The sequence below is a fragment of the Maniola hyperantus genome, chromosome 2, assembly GCF_902806685.2.
Source record: "Maniola hyperantus chromosome 2, iAphHyp1.2, whole genome shotgun sequence".
In the NCBI taxonomy this organism is placed as follows: Eukaryota; Metazoa; Arthropoda; class Insecta; order Lepidoptera; family Nymphalidae; genus Maniola; species Maniola hyperantus.
The window spans coordinates 14,030,809-14,048,658 of NC_048537.1; the positions used below are offsets into that span (position 1 = coordinate 14,030,809).

At 35.0% G+C, this 17,850-nt stretch overlaps 1 protein-coding gene across 3 annotated transcripts in view; it reads left to right on the plus strand.

Annotated features, from left to right (window-relative positions):
• Positions 1–17,850, plus strand: part of Cda5 (Chitin deacetylase-like 5) — a 127,530-nt gene that overhangs the window by 107,786 nt on the left and 1,894 nt on the right. Inside the window, exons 2-15 of one of the 3 annotated variants that reach the window (XM_069506762.1) lie at positions 5,586–5,790; positions 6,275–6,482; positions 6,749–7,026; positions 7,110–9,830; positions 10,360–10,511; positions 11,210–11,361; positions 11,874–11,920; positions 12,030–12,239; positions 12,747–14,735; positions 15,440–15,535; positions 15,737–15,930; positions 16,684–16,909; positions 17,181–17,473; positions 17,560–17,704. In XM_069506762.1, the coding sequence (XP_069362863.1) occupies positions 5,586–5,790; positions 6,275–6,482; positions 6,749–7,026; positions 7,110–9,830; positions 10,360–10,511; positions 11,210–11,361; positions 11,874–11,920; positions 12,030–12,239; positions 12,747–14,735; positions 15,440–15,535; positions 15,737–15,930; positions 16,684–16,909; positions 17,181–17,473; positions 17,560–17,704 (6,916 nt within the window). The remainder of the gene's footprint in view (positions 1–5,585; positions 5,791–6,274; positions 6,483–6,748; positions 7,027–7,109; positions 9,831–10,359; positions 10,512–11,209; positions 11,362–11,873; positions 11,921–12,029; positions 12,240–12,746; positions 14,736–15,439; positions 15,536–15,736; positions 15,931–16,683; positions 16,910–17,180; positions 17,474–17,559; positions 17,705–17,850) is intronic. The other 2 variants (XM_034979918.2, XM_034979926.2) reach the window with 2 other exon arrangements.

The window sequence follows — 17,850 nt, forward strand, 5'->3', positions numbered from 1 at the left end:
TAATTATAAAATGATAAAAATAGGTTGAAATTGCAGAAAGTTATTTAAAAAATCGAAAAACACCTTTCAGAAAAAAGCTTAAAAATAATTTAAAAAAACTGGCCAAGTGCGAATCAGACTCGCGCACTAAGTGTTCCGTACCATTATCTATAAAAACGAGCAAAAAAATCACGTTTGTTGTATGGGAGCCCCCTTAAATATTTGTTTTATTCTGTTTTTTAGTATGTGTTGTTATAGCGGCAACAGAAATACATCATCTGTGAAAATTTCAACTGTCTAACTATCACGGTTCATGAGATACAGCTTGGTGATAGACGGACAGACGGACGGACGGACAGCGGACTCTTAGTAATAGTCTTAGCGGAGTCCGTTTTACCCTTTGGGTACGGAACCTTAAAAACTAATGCATATGGTCAACTTTTTATGACCGTGGGATAGATAGGTTCTTCTCTGCTAATACAATTTATTATTATAATTTATTAGTTCGATTTTGTCAACCCTATTTCAGCCGCCCACAACAACTAGATGGCGCCTAATAGCAAGACCTGTATTTTATACTGTGAATACAAACACGAGCAGAATAAAGATAATTTATTATGGAAATGTGTAGAATTGCTCTATTTGTCCAGTCCATTTATTACATTTGCCTATGTAATTTTTTTGGTCCTTGATTTTAAAGTTCAGAGCCTTTCATGTATCTTCCCTGAAAATATTCCTCTGTGTTACGGTAAATATATAAATATAAATAAAATAAAAATATTTTTTTATTCAATTAAACTTTTACAAGTACCTACTTTTGAATCGTCAAATTCATCTACCACCGATTCGGAATGCCTTTCCTACTGATAAGAACCAGCAAGAAACTCGGCGGTTGCTCCTTTCAAAGATTTGATATAACAGCTTTCTACAACTGTATGTACCTATTGTACTTTACGGCTTTTATAGATTATTTTTAAAATGGCTGCTATACACAGACAGATAGATATAGACGAAACAACATAAATAAGGGTTCCTTATTTTACTATGGAACCCTATAAATGCATTTTTACCATATTTATACTATATTTATTTTAACGTATAGGTAGGTACACGTATCACTAAAAAGTAAATTGTGGTTGAATCGACTAAAGGTCAATTATCACCCAATAAGGCAATAAATGCAGGAAAATATCCGTGTTTAGAAATATTATTAGATTCATAGATACAATTAATATTTACTTAACTTATGCACATACAAATAATTACAATTAAACAACAAAAGAAACAGGATATTAAGATATTTATAGTTTGGAGTTTCAGTTACATAAATACTAAGTACCTACCTAATATTTGTCATATCTTCCGTGTATTTGAATACGGAAATTCCTTCAAATTATTTTAAGCCTTTGGCCACCTTATTGTGTACAATATACAAGCATTTATAACTTGTCAACTTATAGACTTGAAGCCTGTGAGGGCCAGATCTTCATCTTTTCTATATATAAAAATGAATCGCGAAATGCGTTATTGATCGCAAATCTCGAGAACAGCTAAACCGATTTCGCTAATTATTTTTTATAATATTCCTTGAAGTACGAGGATGGTTCTTACGGAGAGAAAAATTAAAAAAATTGCCTGAAAAAGAATCGACTGTTAGGCGGTACGAAGTTCGCCGGGGCAGCTAGTTATTTTATAACAACTGAAACATTGTCCTTGTCCCCACCACATGGAGGAACGATCAGCGACTATGAAGTTTGGATCATGGAGGCTTGGGCTATCTGCCGAAAAAACTAAGACACATAAAATTTTTCGTCAAAGTATGAAGTCATTTTTTTTTCGGCATAGTATTAGATATCACGTCATGCCAGACACTTTAGTATCGTGGCAATTCGAATTTTCGGTAATGTGATAAGTTCCTGCGGGAAAAGTATTTCCTCAGAAATGCCTCCTATTTAGATAAACTTGGAAAGTAAAACATATAAGTACATCGAAGGGGTTAGGGGTGGTTCCGATAACCATAATATACAAAAGTGCTCTCATAATTAAATGTTTTCATAATATTCATGAGGATTGAGGATCTTCTTCTTACGATATTCTCCTCACGACGAGCCTCAATAGCTCAACCGGTATAGGAGTGGACTGAAACCGAAAGGTCGACGGTTCAAACCCCGCCCGTTGCACTATAATTGTCGTACCTACTCCTAGCACAAGCCTGACGCTTAATTGGAGAGGAAAGGGCAATATTAGTCATTAACATGGCTAATATTCTTTTTTAAAATAAAAAAAATCTGATATAGGTACCTATGGAGGTACCCATCTTTCCTCCAAGATACTATGAAATTAGGATTAACAATATAAACCAAGTTCTTATCTATAGAAGCAATTAAGTTGCACGGTTTACGAATATTTCGTCATATCATACTGCAACGGTTCTAAGCCGGTGAGCATTTCCCACACAATACAGTATTATTATGAATCTCGGGTATGATTCAAGGTGAGAGAGCTAAGCGCAGTTAAGCACTAGAATCGTTCCACTTACGCCACAACATGGTCATGGAGTGTGATTGATGTAGGTGGGCGCTTGCTTTAGTTCGTTCTCTATATAAAGATGGTTATAATAGTTCGCGGCAGAAAGTAATGTACATCGGCCGTTAGAATGACATTTCGGCTTTGTAGAGCGTCGCCTCTGTCACTTATATCTATATGACGTTTTGTCGATCTCAACGACAGAAACAATGCTTTACAACTCTGCTATCTCCTTCTAAAGATCGATGTACATTACTTTCTGCCGCGGACTGTAAATGGGTTTTGTTTCGAGTTTATATAGAATACATACTTTTGAGTGATAGAGACAACGCTCTACAAAGCCAAAATGTCATTCTAAAGGACGATGTTCATCACTTTCGGCCGCGTACTGTAGTTACATCACACAGTCGTTATGTTTTTCCAAATGTTATCAGTGGTCGCTGATTTTTTTATTTTTACTCTCTCTGTCGTCTGAATGACGACTGTTAAATAACTATTAACATCATCATTATCAATCCATCGCCGACTCACTATAGTTACTACTGAGAACGGATCTCCTCTCAGAACGAGAAGGGCTTGGGCATGGTCTACAACGCTGGCCAAGTGCTGATTCACACACCTTTGAGAAAATTATGGACAACTCTCAAGCCTGCAGGTTTCCTCACGTTTTCTTTCACCTATAACGTGAATTTCAAAAAATTTAATACGAGTATCACTTCCTGTAACTATAATATATAGACTCAATTGTGAAATAGTCACATTAATAAAGTCGAATTTATAGGATCGATGAATCGATAAATAGTCTGACAATCGAGCTAAAACTAATTAGAATAGCTAACAAAGAAGCATTCGATTGGTTTGATAAATTGACCACCTCATACTACTAAAGAGATTTATTAATGCCTTTCAGATTAGAAGTACTATCGTTAATTGCCACTAACAAGGCTTATTAAACACTCTAACATGATTGTTCAATAAAAATGCCAATCTCAAGGGCTATGTCTGTGTGCCAATATATACCATAAAACATTATAGTATACAATAATGGCCCTTATACTAATCAACTTAAAAGGTATTTTCTGATGTTAACTTCATGTACATTGACACGCTGAATTATTGTTTAATGATATTTAGTTTCATGGGAAAATGGCGCTTTGTTCAAATAATACTATTAGCTATTGTTTAGGTATACTTATGTCTTTGTTACGGTGGAATTTCGTATTTTGTGTAGAGTTTTATTGCAACACCTTGGTGGATTCATTATTGTGTATTCAGTGAAGGATTTGGGATTACGTCCGTAACGCTTTGACTAAAAATTAATCTAAATATAACAAGCTAGTGCAAACGTAAATGAAGGGGTGATAACCTAGCCTTCTATTCGAGAAGTCAGGTGCTCGATCCTGGGCACGTACCTTTAACTTTTTAGAGCTATATGCATTTAAGCAATAGATAAATCACTTCCCTTAACGGTGAAAGAAAACTTTGTGAGGAAACCTGCATTGTCTGAGGGTTCTCCATAATATTCTCAAATTAAGTATTAAAATAAATATACATTTGTTCAGAAATTAGCACCCATAATATAAGTCTTCAGCTCGCTATACATTTAAAAAGGACTTAATGAAATATTTATCTATAGATATTATTTTTAAAAGTTGTAGACACTTCGAGTAGCTTTATGCAAAATGTGTTTAATCTTTGAATCTAGCCTGAACAAAAGTTAGCAGCTCTCCAAAATCCCACGTAGCTCGTGATGCTTAAACATGACTTAGTTAAACTTAAGTTCACTAGATCCTGAAGATTAGCACGATAAATATCTGCCTAATGAGTACCAATATAAAAACAGATATAAAGAGAAAAACTTTTCCGCATGTATTTTTTAATAAATGTATATTTTCATTCTAATATTTATATGCGAAAATCTGTTAAGTAACTTTTCACGTCCCATGTAATTATATCTATTTAATTAGTTTAGACGAAATTTTGATGTAGATAATGGCTACATATCACGAATAATTTGATGGTCGGTCGGCCGGTCGCACTGCAGTCCCGTCGTGACCACGACCCGTGCAATTGGTTCGAAATATCGACAAATAAAACCATCAAATTAATCGTGGTATCTACCTACAAACGATCTACAATAAAATAAGTCGACGAAAATTGCTTGCGTTTCGGAGACGCACAGGCTAAGTACTTTAATCCCGAAAATTCAAATTCAATTTCAAATAAGAATATTAACTTAGCTAATAAATGTAAAAAAAAATATTCACTTAATATTAATGTCAATTTTTTTGTTTTTTCGTCACATAAACGAACGTTTCGAACGAGTTACGTTCTTAAAAACTTAATTTGTTCAGTTAGGTGTGATTCGGTTCAGAATATTAGTTATTAAAGGTAAGGTGTGGCTCTATTTATAGGTATCTCTCTAGTGAGTTTAAGAGAATGCAACGCTGTCGGTTCGTTATCTACAAGGCCGGTGGAGCAATTGTTCTGAATAGCTCTCGGTAAGTATGGCTATTAGCAGCACGCTCCTGATTACATGGCTACGTGAATTTAGACAATAAAAACAATACACGCGAAAACATTGAGGCTATATTTATTTTAATAAGTATTTTCTGTATTACTAATGAGCTGTCAAAAGGCGATTCTTTTTATTTGTATTGTCTTTTGTACGAATTTAACACCTAAATAATAATACGACTGCTAGCCGTCGCACTTTGGATGCGTTTTCGTACGAATAGACTTATGCGAACACGTGGGTACACGCACGCACGAATAATCCCGATTTTCCAAGTAGGTACTATAGGCTATAGGACAGGCGCCATAACTTTTAGGTCAATCACCAACATCTAAAATGTAGATGTTGTTGATGGACCTAAAAGTTAAGGAGATCGTCCACTGCAACTTTTTTCAGCGATACAGCCGCAAAAAGGTCGCGATCTAGTAGCGATGCGTCACTGTATCGCCACACTCGTTCAAGTTACGCGCAGCTGTAGCGCTAGAAGTTGCCGTTGTCCGTGAGCGATGGCGTGGTCTTTAGGCGATGAATTTAGTTTCATACTCATGTTTTTTTTTTGTTTCAGTATGCCTCGCAGCAAGAGACCGTTCACGGCAGCGTTCTGGCCCGATCAGGAGCGTTCCTGTAGGGGCGAGTATCAAGAGGGAGGTAAACTTTGACTGCCCTGAAGAATTCGGCTACTACCCTCATCCTACCGACTGTACGCTATACTATGTTTGCGTATTCGGCGGCGCGTTACTCGAGTCTTGTACTGGTGGCCTTATGTACAGGTAGGTTCCTTCCATTCTTCTTTAAAGATACGAGCTATTGAATTTATTGTTACAGAAAGACTTGGTGGAAATAATCGTCACCCAGTAATCAATAAAATAAATGTTTTTATAAATAAAATTATAGGAAGTACAGCATCACGGTTGGACCGTATATTTAAGATTTATCTTCCTAAGCACACTTTTTTAAGAAATGAAATGCTTTTAAAAATTATAGAGGGACTAGCTTAATCCCGCGACTTCGTCCACGTGGACTACATAAATTTCAAACCCCTATTTTACCCCCTTCATCATGATCCCATGACCCATAGCCGGCTCACTACAAAGCACGGGTTTCCTCTCAGTATCATAGTAGTTTGATTATATACATAAAGATATTTTTCACTTATACTTATTATTATATTATGTATACAACATTGAATTATTATAATGAATAGTAGGTATGGAAAGTCAACATCATATAATTCTTTTGTATCATCATTTCCAGCCACGAGCTCCAAACATGTGATTGGCCGCGTAACGTAGGCTGCGATGCCACCGGTGCCGTGGTTGCTGAAGACCTGGAGCGGATCAACGAGAGAGAGCCACCGCCACCGCCACCACGACGCAACCCCCTGCCGCCGCAGAGGGCACAGCCCAATCCTGTCATCACTTCACGCGGACAACCGAAGTTTAACCGACAAGAATACGAAAAGGTACGTTTCGTTTTCAATAAAACACTCAAAGAGCAAACGAGAACAATATGAAAAGATGCGGTAAAATCTTCCAACAGAAATATATACTAAATAACTATTTACATCTAGCTTTTAAGATAAAAATTGTAAGTCATAATACTATGTAATGCAATAATTATTCTGAAAATGGAAACAGAATATTTTAAATTTAATAGAAAGAATTTAATAATATAAGAAATAGGTAAATAACTTTCAAAGATTTAACAATAAATTATCGTATTTTTCAGCAACAGCAGCTGTACGCGGAGGTAGACGACTTACCACCTGTTGAAGAAATCGAAAGTGATAGGCAGCAAAGAGTGTACAGAGGACAGCCTTCGACAATAGGACAAGTTCAAAAGGACAGAGATGGTTATGTTTCCCAATCCAACTCTGGAAGGACATTTAATTCAAACATCATACCTTCGTCCATTAATCAAAATAGCAAAATAGGATCTTTCTCTTTTGGAACACAAGTTGATGACCGAAGGACAGCTACTGCAACGCAAGCACCTCAAACCTATAGGTAAATTACATTTTAAACTTTTAAATGAATTGTTAAGTTCAGTTGAGTTGATAAAAATACTTAATCGACTATCGTGGTTTCAGAGATGAAAAATATGACGACGTAACTGACTCTATCGACAGACCTAAAGACTTTTTGACTGATATAAGTAAGGTTAAAGACATAACTCAGAATACTCTTTTAAGAAAAAAGAGAGACATTGTAGTTACATCAGCAAATATAACCGAGATGCCAGACAAGTTATCAAAACGAAGTGATAATGAAGAGGCAAATGAAAATGAAAATGATGAAGTAATGGAATACATTGAGTTTGATGAACCATCAAGCGATGATGAATATAACGAAGAAGATTTAGAGGACAGTGAAAGGGGAAAGAGACAAATACGTTTTTATTTAAAAAATGGTTTCAAACCACCTGATAAAAATTGGCACAGTTCCAAACCTATAAAAGTTAACTTACAGCAATACAATTACAATCCCAATGTTCAAAACCAAAGACTTATTTACAATAACGAACATAATAATGGAAATAATCGTAAACCCTTTTTCAATAATAATTTGTTTTCGACGGCAAATTCTTATGCACCATATCAAATAGATAATACTCAAACTCGACCATTCAAAGCGAGTACACCGGATCCTATAAAGCAAAAAAATCCGCAATTTAGTGGAGGAGCTCAAATAATTACAAAAAGTCCTCCAATATCGTCTTTGAATAATAATCAAAATCCTTTTTCTACTTTAGCTGGAGGTTTTTATAATAATGCTTTAAATATTCAAAACAATCAGTTACAGGCAGTACATTCCACACAACAATCTGCGAGGCAATCTGCAGTATCGTTTCCTGACTCATCTCATTTATCTAGTGTCATCGTTACTGGAAAACCTATACAATTAACATCTTCAGTACGATCGCCAAATGTATATCATGAAAATAATATTAAAAGTAATAATCAAGCTCCTAAAGTCAATACTAATAGTAATAAACATATCAACAAAGATCAAGATTATGAAGAGTATGAAGATGTTGAGTCCAGTGAAGAGGACGAATCTTCACGTGAAGACGAAGATGACGATAATTATCAAAAATTCCGCGTACCTTTTGGTCGCCCTCATGGTTACAATAATCATAAATTCACGAAAATTGAAAATCCTTTTGCAAATCCAGACTTCAACTTTGACACTTTTTTGGATAAGCTGCGGGATGATCATAATGCTGTTGTTGGCATAACTACACCAAACCCAAAACCTAAAGAAAATCTAAATCCATCTAAATTAGTTAACAACAATGTTATGTTTACTACTGCTGCCTACTCAGATAGAGATATACATTCATCAACCTTTAGAAATGGATTAAACACGCCAAAACCATTTACAGTATCTGCAGAGATTAGCAATAATGGAGGTCCACATCAAAGATTTGTAAATTCAACTCCTAAACCAGTACAAACATACCAACAACATTTACTTCAAAGGCCCCAAACAGTACCTCAAAAATATGTTCAAAATATTCAAGAGCCTATAGGGGAAAATAACAATTTTAATAAATTACCTCAAGCAACACCTGTAATTCACGCAGAAAACATTAGACTCAATATCAAACCACCAAATTTTAAAGATGATCGTCAACTACCACTGAGTTATAATTTTAATGCACCTAATGAGAATAATCTTCAACAGTCTCATTCTCTAAGACAACCAATATATCCACAGACAACGCCCACGGTTACACAGAAGCCTTACTTAACGGGACCAGGTACAGCACCACCAACTGCGTTTTTAATTCCTAAAAATCATAAGCAAGCTACGTGGCCACAGATATCATCCAGTCCAACTCCAAATTTTGTGTCAACCATCCAACCTCAAAATGTTAAACCGTTTTTAGCATTTATACAATCTACTCCAAAACCTACAATTTCATTACTAGATGAACAACTTTCTGCCTTCCAAAACTATTGGAAAACTCTTTCTACTGGTGTAACTGATCCAATCACGTTACTTCTTAAACCAAGTACAGTGACTGAAATTCCGAAACAAGGAGACTCATTCTCCCATACAGTACAATCTTCGACTCAATTACCTATCAAAAGTAATACTAAAGTACTAACAACTACAGCGCCTCCTAAGCGCAGACCAATACCAAAGCCTTCACCTGAAATGAATGATTATTATTATGATGATGAAGATGAACAATATTACTATGAACCTGCTGTTAAACCTAAATATATGCCAAGTTCAGAAGTTAAGCCACAGAGACCTCCAATGGCACAAAACTATAAAGAATACGATGATTTAGACGATGACGTCAAATATCCTGGAAATACAAAGTTCACCCATTCAACGTTAAGGCCGGGCACACATAACCTATTTAAACAAGATTCTGTTACCAAAAATCATAATGACTTATCTGTCGTTACAAAGGTTCCTTATAAACAACAGATCAAAAATACAAATGGAAAAATTCCAGTACCAGTAATGGTTGACTATGTTAATCCTTCCAATAGTCAATATCGCCCTCGGAATACGACATTTCACATAAGAAAGCCGAATCCTAATCCAAATACCTTGAGGCCTCCCAAATATCTTAACCAGACTACTTTGCGTCCGTACACAGTTAGGCATAGATTGGCTAAACCTACGACAGAAAAATATCGTATTAGTCATGGAGATGATAATAAACAAACTAGGGGACGGGTTCGTCATCAAAACATCGTGGCACATAATATGAAATTCACTACACCACGAGACAGTTATAAACAAGAGACTCGTTTTACTAAGACTAGTCATGACGATAGAACCAACAGGTAAACAATGGGGCTAATTCCTTTGTACACAATCTCTAAACTAAACTAAAATGGCACGTCTAAATCTATTGCTATCCCTTTCATAATGTTGCTTGCGGAAAAGGATAGCACTAGATTTAGACCTGTTAATTTAGTTTAGTTTAGAGATTGTGTACAAGAGAATCGGCCCCAATAACTTGAAAAAGCTAACTAACGCTAGGTTGATGTGGTATAGCACTTAACTTTGAATGTAAAGCACATTATTTTTCTTCTTATTCCTTCATCTAGCTCTAACACAGACTATATTAGTACTTCTATTATTTTCTACCTTTAAGTTATCCAAACTACTACTAAATCTCAAATGACTTTACTGCTATGAGTATGACTAATTTTGACTTTACTAGACTGTAAATATTGACCATTTCATATGACAAGGGTTCACAGCTACATGTTGCTACGCCTATAATATGTAAATTTTTATAAACCCTAAATAATGTAAGTTATATCATTAATATTTCCTTATTTTTACATTACTTTTTAAATATTTCAGTTTGGAACCAACGGAAAGTATCACGCCAACCTCTTATTCGGCCAGCCCGCGACCCAAAATGCTGTACAATGCATCCCAAACCTACAATGCTGATCAATACGATCCTTATTACGCTGTTTATGATGAAGATGGTGAATTGTACAAAGATACAGGTGAGAAACAAACAATTCACTATCTTACTCGTTACCGATCCTGTGAACAAACTTGTAAAATGTTATTGTTAACTTTAAAACCATTTATGTAAAGTGTATTACATTTTGTATTCCTATTTTCTTCTAAGGTAATACAGTTGTTATAAATAGGCATGTCAGTTAATTCATCTTCTATAATAATACAAGATTTATTACAAACCATAACAGTAATTTTCTTTTTCTCACACTTATTCTAATACTATTGTAATTTAACAATATGAAATAGACTTTAACATTTTGTCATTTATTTCAAATAATCACTTCAATAGTGACTTCATTAACAGCACAACTTTACCTTAGCACGAATATCTTATAATTATTAAACCATTAAATTTTCAGTTTCATTTTCAGTTTTCAGTTTTCAGTTTTCAGTTTCAAAACCAAATAGAACCCTTAATATTCTTCATCACATCATTTGCTATTTATAACTTTGTAAATGTGGCTCATAAAATCCAAGCGTACACCTATTATAGTCAGTCCGTTTTCAGGATAACTATGTTAACAATAATTTAATATAGATTTCAAGATATTCTTTATTTGTACACGCTTAAACTTGTAACATTTTAACTGAATCTGAACTGTAAGAACGTAAAACCTATATAACATTACTGATATAATATTTTACGGACTAACGGGTGATTGGTACCGGGTGTTGGCAGACTATGTTCAGCAATATAACCAGGCTTCGCTTCGGCCGGCAGTCCAGCAGACGTATCGAGGCACGCCTCCGCCAGCTCGACGACCGATTGAAACTTACACACCGAGGCCAGTTTTATCTGATGATTACGACGACGTTCTTATTCAGCCACAGGTACACCATTTTCCTTACTAGTATTAAGTTAATGTAATAATTTTAATTAAAACTGCATACTCAATCTTATTAACTGAAAACACCTTAGGGCGTCTTCAAATTTGCCGCAAAGTGCCGCGTGGAGGCAGTACTGCAGCTGCTGCAATTTTGATCGATGAACTGATGCACGGCCGCAACACGCGTGTAGCGCTGCAATCCTTCGTTTTTATTTATATGGATTTACAAAGCCTCCGCGTGGTACTTTGCAGCAAATTTGAAGGCACCCTGTAAGATATTGGACCAAAAATTATACCATTTCAATCAAATCAAAGTAAATTCCATTGTAAATAAGTAGTTTTCGAAAATTACAGCTGAAATAAAACAGATGGATAAAAGCCCCAGTGACCTTGTTAGGTTTCGATTTTCCTTTCGAAATACGAAACGTAGATTATGATTTTAGTGAGAAATACAAACATGGACATGTTGATTCATTCAGATCTTTCTATTTTTAACTTTTTTAAATTCAATTTCAGATAAACAACCAGAATCAGTACCAATCTTCCATACGCCAGCAGACAAGGTAATGTGTTTTTTAAATTATTATAATTTATTATGTTATATTTTTTTCAATTAATATTAACTGGAAAAGAAATTGTTTGAAACATAATATTATGATATAAATAATCCAGGGGCGATGGTAACGAATTGGGCTATGATCACATTCCAAGCAGCGTGAGGACGACTGTTTACGAAGCTAGCTCCCTCCGCACAACTCCTTCTACAACTAGCACAAGCACAACCACAACTACTACTACCACTACCACAACTACCACACGACGTCCAACAACTACTACCGCACCCTATACCGCAGCAATGACCCCGGCTCGGTATAGCCCAAGGTACTACAAAAGAATGATTCTATTAAATCATAAATCATCAAGGCGTATATCATAAACACTCGTAGAAATTCATCGTCATTCAATTCATGTGTTATCATTATGTGTTTCATTTTCACATCCATTTCATTACATAACTCATGGCATTCAACCTTTAGACTGATAAGTATTTTGTGTTACTAATCCAGGTATGGTACTAATTTTATCGTCGGTTTAAAGGTTGTTAGATATCAAGGAAGCCATATATTTTGATACTTATTTATCTCTTCTCTTCTCTTATGACTTTGTGTATTCTGCCTGAAAATATGTATTATTTTATATGATTTAGCTTTTGTAGTATCTTTCGTATAGTAGGCGATTACTTACATAAGTTAATACGCTTATGCTTTAGAATATTGGAAAATCGTATTCAAAGATTTTGTCTCTAAGTTCAGTTACTTGTAATACATCATGATACAAACAATTTATTTAGTAGAGCTGAAGTTAGAACCAATTCTTTATATTTGACAGATCGTCGTCCGATGAAAATCGCATTCGCAATCCTGAAACCTCTACAGTCCAAAATTCTTTAGATAAGTCCACTTCGACACTTCCGTCGACCTTATCACCTTTCATTAACTTTTCATCCCTCGCTAAGCCTTTCGAAAAGACAGATAACTCATACAGGTCCGACTTAACATCGACTGAAAAAATGCCGACTCGTAGGAAACCTTCTCGTGTGACTAACAGTAATAATGCTGTGAAATTGGTGCACCAGTCACCTGCTACAAGTGATAAAAAGTTAATTTCACTAACAACTGGTTTCTCGATTCGTAGAAATTCTAACAATACTAAAGACCCCTATACATTAACATTAATTTCAAGACCACAAGAGAGTTATTCAAATTCTGGAAACAAACCTATTCGTGTAAGTCATCAAAACAAAAAGCACCATATTCAAAAGTTAATTAATATCGCAGATGAAAGCCAGGACATCAGTGAGGCTTATAATGATTATAAAGAAGACGATACAAAAATTAATGATAAAAGATCTTCTAGTCTTATAATACCGAGAATTAATGCTAGCCCAGGAACATTTGCAGACAAAGAGGCATCAATTTATCACAAGCCATATATACAAAGTTCAAGTATACTACCGAGGGCACGAATAACAACTACGCCACCTTCAACAGATAGTACAAAGTACTATTTAAAAACAGTGTTAAGGCGACCAGCTACTCCTTCCAGTATTGAAGAACCTACTGAAAATGCTATAAACGTTCAAACATTCAATGAAAGAAATTCACACAATGGAAAAAAAGATGAAATACTAAATGATGACTATAGTCCTCGTCCTGATGCAAATTTCTATAGTTCAGATAACACAAACTTTAATGATAAATATAATGAACCAGTTATTCTTCCTTATAATACTTACAACGATCAAAAAAGTGATGCCAATAAAGAAATTGTTGAAGAAGACTATGCTTTTAGTATTGAAAGTACATCTGAAGTCACTGTAGCAAAAGAATTAACCTCAACAACTCCAAAATCCAACCTTGTTAGGTCTGAAAAACCCAAAGAGCATAAACCATCGTACTATGTTTATCAAGTAGAAGATGATGCTATAGCTGATCAAACGACTGAAGTATTTAATGTTAAAAATATCATCAGAAATATTATTAACAATTTATCTAGTTCTACCTCACGAATTGAGAAAATAACTTCTACCACTACCTCAACGACGTCGACAACACCTCCTATTGATGAAAAAGTTGTCCATATAGGCCAAAAGAAAAAAGTAAACTTTTCAGACGAAAAACCTCTTAAAAGTATGGTAAAGCACTTGAGAATTATTACAGAACCAAGTGTAGTTCACTATATTTCCCCTACAGTGGAAACTATAACTTTTACTGGCCCAAATACAGAATTTAAGAAAGAATTTATATCCACTACACCTGCAATGCCTCGTGTAACTGAAGCTTCATTTATGGATACCATGACACAAGCAGGTGTACTTGACAATGCTCCTAGTTCTGAGTTTGCACCTCGTAAAGGAACTTTTAAGTCAAAGTTTAATAGTTTCGTCAAAGGTAAGACAGAAAGTGAAAAATCGCGTAAATACCAAAAAATTATTGATACAGAAGAACCATCTTTCGTTAGTAGTCGCACCAAACAATACAACGAAGAAAGCGACTTGACTCAAACAATTGAAGAAAATCATGACATTATTCAAACAACAACAGTAACTGAAAACGAACGACTTAATGACTTTGTACATGACATCGCTTCAACAACTAGTACTACTAAATCGACAACAACTTTAAAAACTGAGATAGAGACCAAACCGACTACTAAAAGTATACCCTTCCCAACACGAGCCTCTCGTATCAATCCTGCAATAAAATTAGCCGTGGAAAACCTTGGCGGTGGGCGCAGGAGTTACCAATCATCGTCCAATTGTTCATCAGACAACAGTCTGCAAGCGAATTCAAAATGCAACGAAATCAAATACCAGAGGTACTTGCCGGCCAGTAGTCTTTGCAATATAATGTTATTTCATCTCTACTTACTGATGGTGGAAGCTTCATACTCCTTATTTTCCGCATCGTGATGTAACTGGCATGTGAATGAATCTCTTTTCAAAACATTGATAATAGCACCCATAGCTAAACTCTGTCGCTTAGCATTCTTTCTATATTTCATTCTCATTGGGGGACTTCCAGTCGGTTGAGTTTCTTTTCTGTATTGTTAACTCCTGACGCGACCATTTCCGTTTCCTGCACAATATCTATTCTCGTGTTTTTCGTAACGCATGAAATATAGTGTAATGTAAGTAATTTTTAATGTTACGCTAATTTTAAAATTTATTTTTAATTTACAGTAAAAAGTTCCTCAATGTAGTTCAATATCCTTCTAGCACCACATCGCAAATTATATCATTTAGTTCCATCAGTGCACCTAAAACACTCTGTATATCAAACTGAATTTCAGGATTTTGATATACTACTTATTGCATGGCGACACTTTGTTAAATTCAATAATTTAGCATAGTAACTGAGTATGCATTTTAATATAAAATGCTTATTAATTTAATTCCTAACTGAGATTGACAGATAATTAATTAAATCATGGAGAAATTCGTTTCATTAGCTTTTATCTAAATTCACGCATACTAATGAAAGCTATTAAATGAGCATTTTACTAGGTATGTTTTTTTACAGGCCAAGCAGTACTAGAGGCCGAGGTTCTGCACATTTCTCAACTTCGGGTGGTTCCGAATCATCACAACAGACGCCGAATAGAGGAACACCTCCAACGTTAGAAATATATTATACACGAAAACTAATTCCATGTGCTTTATTAAATATTGAAATTCATAATTGCTCGTTCATATACAATCTAAGTCATACGTTGCATTTCTTGGATATTTAAGTCATGCTTCTCACTATAAATAATATAAAAAGTAGGTACCTATTAGAATAAATAAAATGTTAATTTATTTTATATTTTTGAAACAGTCGCAGTCGTCCAACACTGAAACCTTCGACAGCTATAGTGTCTAAAACTGCTGAAATAGCGGACATTTACCTTAGTCCACCAAGTCGACCAGAATCAGTTTACCCACAACCAACGCCTGATAAGACAGCCGCTAAGTGCCGTAAGGATGTATGTCTCTTACCTGACTGCTTCTGCGGAGGAAAAGATATACCCGGTAAGATATCAATAAAATAAAATCTTTCTGATCGTTTTAATTAAGTTTATAATTAAATACATTTGTAGTAAAATGAGTAGAATACATTTCTAATCAAGTATCTTACTTAGGAGAATTACGAGTCAGCGAAGTACCACAAATAGTACTCATAACATTCGACGATGCGGTAAATGATTTAAACAAAATTTACTATGAAGAACTCTTTGAAAAAGGAAGAGTTAATCCTAATGGGTGTCCTATAACAGGCACCTTTTATGTCTCACACGAATGGACAGATTATAGTCAAGTACAAAATTTATATGCAGATGGCCACGAATTTGCCTCACACACTATTTCGTAAGTCAATAATGTTGATGAGTTGATTGCTGTTCCTGACTTATTTCTTCGGGTTTCTCTTGTGTATGTGTAAGGGCGTTATACGAGTCGAATATTTATGAAGTTAAAATGGTTCTTAAAAATAATATGATACTCTACAGTTACATAACAATAAATAGGCGACTCGAAACTTATAAAACTAATGGCCATCTATATATATTATTATATATCATATTTCTTTTATTTATTTTGTATTGATAAGTATTTACAGGGACTTTAATAATTTTTAATAATCTAATGTTTCTTTCTTTTCTTTTTCCATTTCTACCTTTTTGCCTCTACCTTCTATTGCCTGCCATATTCTTCCACTTCCTGACACTCGATTAACACACCCAAAACCAAATGCACAATCACTATCCGTATCCCGTGACAAAACAGGCGACATGCCGGTGGATAAGATCCCGCAGATGGTTCTGCTGACATTTGACGATTCAGTAAATGATTTGAACAAGGGATTGTACGCGGACTTGTTTGAGAAAGGTCGCGTCAATCCGAACGGGTGTCCCATTTCCGCAACATTTTACGTATCCCATGAGTGGACGGATTACAGTCAAGTCCAAAACCTTTATTCGGCGGGACACGAGATGGCATCACACACAGTTTCGTAAGTTCTTGATGAGCGTTTCGGCACCAAGCTTAAGATTGCACAGTTTTAAAATATTATCGCATAATATTAGGATTTTTATTAGTTTTTTTTAAATATCGACGATAAAAACCTAAAATTTCTAAAATCTATCAACTAATAACAACTTTTTTCTCTACGTAATGGTATATGGCTTGAATAACTTTATTTTTTTAACTTAACTTTAATAAGCACAAAAAATATCTAATGCCTTTTTACCAACTTAATACAATTTATCAAATGTTATTTTCAGTCATAGTTTTGGTGAACAATTTTCCCAAAAGAAATGGAACAGAGAAGTAGGAGGTCAAAGAGAGATTTTGGCAGCGTATGGTGGTGTTAAACTTGAAGATGTTAGAGGAATGAGAGCACCTTTCTTATCCGTTGGTGGCAATAAGATGTTCAAAATGTTGTACGACTCTAACTTTACGTATGACTCATCTTTACCTGTGTACGAAAATAAACCACCAAGCTGGCCTTATACCTTGGATTATAAATTATTCCACGATTGCATGATTCCGCCCTGCCCAACGAAATCATATCCAGGTGAACTTTATTCAGACACTAGATTCTTGCGTTTGAATTTTATGTATTATCCGATTCTATTACTAACTAAAACCAATATGTTCTAGGAGTTTGGGAGGTACCTATGGTGATGTGGCAAGATCTCAACGGCGGAAGATGTTCCATGGGAGATGCTTGTGCTAACCCACCTGAAGCAGAAGGTGTTTACAAAATGATCTTGAAAAACTTTGACAGACATTACACAAGCAACAGGTAATAAAACGTCTCTTATTGCGTATAAGGTTATGAAATATAAAACAATTGTTTTTTCATCTTACTGTATGGACAAAATGACTTAATAAATACCTATTTCTTTTTAACTTTAAAGATGTTTCTCATAATTCAAGCTTTAGTCACGA